The sequence below is a fragment of the Equus przewalskii genome, chromosome 6, assembly GCF_037783145.1.
Source record: "Equus przewalskii isolate Varuska chromosome 6, EquPr2, whole genome shotgun sequence".
NCBI classification, from domain to species: Eukaryota; Metazoa; Chordata; class Mammalia; order Perissodactyla; family Equidae; genus Equus; species Equus przewalskii.
Genome location: NC_091836.1, coordinates 22,575,386 through 22,581,886, shown reverse-complemented (window position 1 = coordinate 22,581,886; position 6,501 = coordinate 22,575,386). Strand labels below are relative to the sequence as shown.

Genomic DNA, 6,501 nt, shown 5'->3' with positions numbered 1-6,501 from the left:
ACACTGAATGTATGAGGAAAATAGGAAGCAAAAGGTACAAATAATGTCTGTGTGAGGTTAAACAGTAATAATAACGATGATAATAATAATAATAGCAGCTAATACTTACTGAAAACAGTCTGTGCTAGATACCAGGCTAAGAGGTCTGTATTTAATATCTCATTTAATTCCATCATCAACCATATGAGGTAGGTACTATTATACTAACTTTACAGGTGATGCTGTGTAAAGGAAGTGGCAGAGCTGGGGTTGGAGGAAGGCCTGGCTAAAGCCCATATTCGTAACTGTCCCTTTGGGGGGATCTATAAGAGGCATTTGGAAGAGGGGGAGCCATACCACGCTTTCCCCTCCCTGGGACCTGTTCTGCCTCCTTGACTAAAGAGATGCGGCTCCCAGGTGTGTTCAGCCCATCCCGGGCTCAGCTGGGCTACCTCGTGCTTTGAAGCAACATATCACTGAGTGCTGCTGTAGGAACCAGGCCCCAGGGCAGCCTGATGGAGAGGCCCCATTTCCCTGGCACTGGGGAGACAGGTGCAGCCCTGAGGAGAGAGATGACAAAGATCCCTCATCATCATCCCAATTCCAACATGGTGACAGCCCCAGACTGCTGGGAAAGCCAACCCATACAAAGGTGAGATGTAATCCAGAGGGCTCAGAACATTTCAACAAATGTTAATATCAGTGTCTCCAATACAGCCCTGTCAGCGGGAAGGGAGAATTCTGCTAGCGTGCATGGGGCACACTTTTTGGCACAAGGGATCTGGTTGCTAAGCAACAGTAGCTGGCCTCCCCTCCTCCTCATAACCTTTTTCTCTGTTTCTAAGCATCCAGTTAGCATATGGGAGGGGCTGAGGCTGCCCAGCCCAGCCCAGCCCAGCCCTTGGCCCCCTTTCGTGCAACAAGGGGTCTATTCATGGTTTCTGAGCAGAGTTCATTGTCTCTCTGGAGTGCGCACGTGTGTGTGTGTGTGTGTGTGTGTGTGTGTGTGTGTCTAGGGGGAATCAAGGGGAGGAGCCGTGTGTGAACTAGGGAGAGCTCACCCTACAGCCAAGCTGGCTGGGCTATTTCATCAATGCTGATCCAAGAACAGGAGCAGAACCCTGTCCAGCAAACCCTAAGGCTTTACGTCGGTGCCACTGATCCACACGGTAAGGCTACATCTCTGTGCCATCCCGATCTAGCCTCTCTCTCCCCACTGCTCTTGGGATTCTAAGCTGGTGGAAAGAGCTCCTCTGGCAGCTCTGGTGCAGGGGTAGATCCTAGGGGGGGCCCTGTGTGGCCAACCTCTTGGTTTTCCCCCCAGGGATTGTTTTTTATTTTCCTCTCTTCCCCCCACATACTTTGCACATGGGGAGTGCTGAGTAAATCATTATTACATTGAAATCTTGCTCAAAAGAAGGACCAAGAGATCCTATACCATTAAAGACCATTTTTCCAGGCTACCACATGAGCTTGGACAGGTGGGTTTTGAGGTGGGGCGGCACCTGAGGTGGGGCCAGTTTGTCCAGTGGCTGAACCTGAAGCCAAGCTCCCTTGCTACTGAGACAGGAGGAAAGGCTGGGCATGCCCTGGAATTCTCTCAAGACCAAGTTCTGCCTCTCTGCTCAGAGGGACACCAGCTCAAGAGAAACCATATCCCCAGAGAAGAAACCAACACCTCACCCCAGTAGGCACTTCTCTGTTTTCTTCGGGGTGCTTGCCTGGCTCTCTCAGGTCTGCTAGTCTTCAGTCTTACTGTCCCTGCCCTATGAGTCTCACTTCTAGGCACAAGAAGGAGTGCGTATGGTTGGGTGCAAGCCATGACCCCTGTTTCTGGTGGAGAAGAAAGGCCTTCTGGTGGTGGGAGGTCCAGCCCTACAGACCCAGGGCTGTGATTGGTGTAGGAGATGGGAAGTAGGAGTGGTGTCTTGCTCCATAAAGAAGGTTGGGCTGCTGCCTGATTTGTGACCTGAGCCAGCTTAGGTGCTCACACGTCTGGTGGAGTGATTTTCAGGGCGATTTAGAGGCGACTGAGCAAGGTGAGTCTGACAAAGGCCTTCCTTCTCCCAGCCAGAGGATCAGGAAAGCCAGTTGGATGGAGCACAAAGGCAGGATGAGGAGGGTTTTAGTGTGAAAAGAACCTTCCACATGACACATGAAAATCCCATCTAAGCCAATAATGTTTTAGAGTCGGTGTTTCAGGTTTTTATGATCTTTGGGCATAACCCTGTGTGTTGACAGGGAAAGGTGGTCTGCAGGGGAAATGGGAGTCACTTCCACTTTAAGGGGTCTTGTCTACTTTACTGGATTATAAGTTCCTTGAAGAAAGGATCCATAGCTTATACATATTTCTATTAATATTGTTATTATACCTAATATTTGCATTGTACTTTATAGATCCCTTTCAATTACATCATCTTATTTAGCCTGCCTTCCTTCCTCCCCCCCTTTCTTCCTTCCTTCCATTCTTTCATTCAGTGTATATTGATTGAATTCTCACTTCACGCTAGGCCTTGAACCAGGCCCTGGGATGCCTAGAGCAGTGAGGAAAGAGAGAGAGAAATAAATGAGCACAGTACAAGGGCACGAGAAGTGCTCTATGGGTTGAAGAAAGCTTCCTGGAGAAGCAACATCTAAGCTGAGTCTTGAAGGGTCAGCTACGTGGGGGAAGGGACTACAGGTGCAGAGTCTCCGTGGTGTGAGGTTGCATAAATGTGCTGAAGGTTGGCACGTGTGTCAGTATGACCCTGAGTTCCTCTGCGGAGGGAGTCAGTGCGGGCTGGGAAGGATGGAGAGGTGAGGAAGGGCAAGATCACTGAGGATTTTGTGAGCCATGCCACAGACCTTTGGATTTCTCCTGACGGCTAGGAAGACTCATTGAGTATTTTAAAGATGAGGTTAACTTGCTCATATTTGCATTTTAGAAAGATTGCTCTGGCATGGAGAATGGATGGAGGGGGACAAGAACTGGAGGAGGGAGATTACTCCTTGGGAAGTAGGGGTTATCACTCTTATTTTATAAATGAGAAAACTGAAGTTTGAAAGAATGTTGAGTTGTCAGGTTCACATAGTAGGCTGTAGGCCTAGCTTTCAACTGCTAGTCCAGTGTTTTCCCCAAGATCTTATTTTCCATTAGTCTTCTTCATGGCACATGAACTTCAGGCAAATGTCTAACTTACTCTGTTCTATGCATTCTTACCCTCATGACTTTGCCTATTCAGTCCTCTTTGCCTGCAATACCAAAACCCATGTATGTCAGTTCAAACTTTATTCATCCATGAGGGTCTATCTCAGATGCTGCCTCTTCTCAGAACCCTTTCTTGATCTCCCTAGTGAGAATTAAGCTCTCCTTCTGAATGCCAGTGGTAGTGTAAGTGAACTTTTCTTCTGTCGCTTAACATGTATCGCTTTGTTTACATGACTTATCTTCAGGACTCAGCTGTAAGTTCTTTGAGATGGTAGTGGTGGAGGTCCGTGTTGATTTATCTTGAACTCCATACAGTATCTCCCATCATGGCCTGCCCACTTGGGCTAAATAATAATGAATGAATGAACAGATGGTGCACTGGGGAGGGGCACTTCTTCCTCTCGATAGGAGGGAATGAAGGAGGGTGGGATCTGGAGGCTTCAGGAGGGATATTGCTGGATTCAGCAGATGCCCTCACAGGTCGTGGGAGGCAAGGTGACGGGGTGGTGAAGAGCATAGTCTTTGGAGTGGGCCCAATCTGGGTTCAAGGCTCTGCTCTGACACTTCCTGGCTGTGTGTGAGTAAGGTGGGTGGGGTCAGGGGCTCCAGGAGAGCAGAGAGGGCCTGGAGGGGCAGCTAAGGGAACATGTGGGGGGGTCCCCAAGATGAATAAAGGCTTGCAAGCAGCAGTGAGGGCATGGCTGAGGTTAGAGAATGGGGATTTGCAGTGGGCTGTGGCTTCTCTCCTTGGTAGGGGGATCCCGAGTGACTGACAACTATTTCCTCAGAGCCTGATGCTGGACGGCCAAGCCCCCATGGAGGCTCAGTATGCAGAGGAGGGCCCAGGGCCCGGGATCTTCAGATCTGTGCTGGGAGACCCACTACGGAGACCGGAGGCCCAGCAGCAACCCAGTAGGCCAGACTGAGCCATAGGGGAATGACAGGGTGGGGACAGTGAAGGGATAATCTTCCTATATCCCCCAGATTCTCTTCTTCCCCAGATCCTCCTTGGGTCAGCCCCAATTGGTGGATGGCGAGAGGCTGCCTCACTATTTATCCCAGACATGCTTTTGCTCTGTTTCCATTTGGGGGATTGAAGGGGCTCTGGCGGCTTCAGTGGTCAGGGGGCTGCCCCCACCCAGACGGAGCAGAGGGAGGCGGGCAGGTACAGTGGGGTGAACTCCTGCTGCAGCTCAGTGGCTGCCTAGCCCCGGGGTTGTGCCTCAGGGTGGGGTGAGGCTGGCAGGCAGGCACAGGGCACCTAGGTCCTCCTCTGCCCTCCCTGACAGTCTCTCCGTCAAGACGCTGGTGCTCCAGGCGGCGTGGCTGTGCAGTGCTGGGAGCCCTGGGGCTGCTGGCTGGGGCGAGTGTCGGCTCATGGCTTCTAGGTTAGTGCTGGGACTTCAGTGGTCTGGAGAGGGACAAAGAATAGGATCTGGGAGATACTGGAAGAGAGGAGCAGGTGCTGAGTAGGTGTTAAAGGCAGATGAGATGAGCGTATTTCTCATCCACTCTGAGTAGACAACAAGAGAAGGGATGACATTGCAATAGATGGGATTAAGGGTCCATGTAGGAAGAACATTTCAGTCCTACAGTGAGAAGTGTAGAGTCCTTGAGTGGATGATCCAGGGAGGCCTTAGTCAAACTTCTTCTAGAAATCTTTCCCAGTCGGAGAGATACAGAGACAGAGAGACAGACAGAGAGCTATGCCTCTCCTCTGCATGTTAGCTGGAGACCTGCGTAAAGCAGGGTGGTGGATGGAGACCCCAGGCGGGTGCTTTTGCCTCCCTCTGCTGCAGATATCTCATTCTGCCTCTTGGCTGCCTACTATGGGAACCCCTCCCTTCCCCAGCCTCTTCTCTGTGACCCTCTCCTTGTCCTTGTCCTCTGAAGTGCTGTATCTGTGGCCAGCTGCCTCTCAGCCTGTTCCGCGGAACTCGCAGGATGAGGAGATGACTTTGAACTGCTCAGAGGCCAGCGGTGGCGAGGAAGCCCTCCTCCCCTCAATTCCCAAAGCAGGTGGGCCACAGCCCCAAGGCTATGAGACTCCTCCCCAGCCCAGGCTCCCTTTGCAGCTCTGGGATCCCCCCTTCCGGCTGGGGGCAAGAAGACCGAAATGGAGGGCCATGAATTCATTGCCATCCATCTGGATCTCCTCCTCTCCTGTGAGGGTAGTGACATGGTCCTGCATTGCAGAGCTGATTTCTGACTTAGGGCTTTCAGCACTCCCTGGGGACTGTCTTGATCTCTAGCTGGGGCAGGGCTGGGAGCCCAGGTGACTTGCCATTTGGGGCAGAGTGAGCCGCAATGTGGAGGAAGAGGAGCCAGGTGTGTGTGGGGAACCAGCGTGTGAGCAGCAGGAGTCTTTGCCCAGTGGCCACCTAGCGGGCTGGGAACATCACTTGACATTGTCTGCCTCTTCCCCCTACCTCGCATTGTCCTCTCCCCTCCAGGTAAGAGTTGCAGATCAGAAGATATGATGCCGCCAAGGCTGGGGTTAGAATCAGTTCCAGACTAGAAAAAGCTTGGGGCCTGCCTTTTGCTAGACATGGGACTTTGGGTACGTTACTTCTTTGAGTTTCCATTTCCTTCTTTATGAAGTGGAGATAAAAATATTTACTGCATAAAGCTGTAAGGATAAAGTGAGCTAATACATAGAAGTGTTTAGTACCGAGTCTGGAAAAGCAGACTCTCAATAAATGGCAACCATCACTAGCATTGTCACAAGATTCGAAATCAGAAGCCCTCGCCTTGGTCCTGGCTCCATCACTTGCAGATTCTGTGATCTTATACAAGCCGTTTAACCTTACGTGCATTAGTTTTCCCGGGAGGATGGTAATCCTCACCCCATAGGGCGGACAAGGAGTGATGGAGCATGTTTAAAAGCACTTGGTTAAAACACAAAACTGAAATCCTGCACAAACAGGAGTTATTTTGTTCTCAGAACTGGCCTGGCGCGCTGGGGAACAGGGAGCCTGACATTGGGTGACCCAGCTGCTATCATTAAGGCTTCTTCAGGTCCCACAGTGGCCAGGTCCAGCTCCCCCTACCCACCCTGCCCCTCCACCCTGCAATACGTAGGATGTGCTTTCACGCTGTGGTTTCAGTATCTTTCAGAATAAACAAGGAGGACTTCTTGCTGCAAGTACAGGTGAGGGCCCGGCCAGACTGGCTCCTGGTCTGCCATGAGGGCTGGAGCTCTGCCCTGGGGGTGCGGATCTGCCGCAGCCTGGGGCACCTCAGGTAACTGGGGCCAGAGCTGGGGCCTGGGGACCATGGAGGGCTGGTGGGTGGGAGAAGGGGAATTGGAGACCTCTATCTGCCTGTCACCACCA

At 51.6% G+C, this 6,501-nt stretch overlaps 1 protein-coding gene across 17 annotated transcripts in view; it reads left to right on the top strand.

The window, feature by feature from the left end:
• The first annotated feature begins 882 nt into the window (after positions 1 to 882).
• The window catches only part of TMPRSS5 (transmembrane serine protease 5), a 32,134-nt gene continuing 26,515 nt past the window's right edge, over positions 883 to 6,501 (top strand). For 7 of the 17 annotated variants that reach the window (XR_011540862.1, XM_070623139.1, XM_070623140.1 and 4 more), the window contains exons 1-5: positions 883 to 1,148; positions 3,955 to 4,078; positions 4,456 to 4,554; positions 5,060 to 5,185; positions 6,274 to 6,409. Coding sequence is in view for 16 of the 17 variants with exons in the window: in XM_070623139.1 (XP_070479240.1) it covers positions 3,961 to 4,078; positions 4,456 to 4,554; positions 5,060 to 5,185; positions 6,274 to 6,409 (479 nt within the window). In the remaining variant the exon portion in view is untranslated. Of the gene's footprint in view, positions 1,149 to 1,548; positions 1,667 to 1,897; positions 2,019 to 3,920; positions 4,112 to 4,455; positions 4,555 to 5,059; positions 5,186 to 6,273; positions 6,410 to 6,501 lie in introns of those variants that run through there. The other 10 variants (XM_070623141.1, XM_070623135.1, XM_070623133.1 and 7 more) reach the window with 9 other exon arrangements.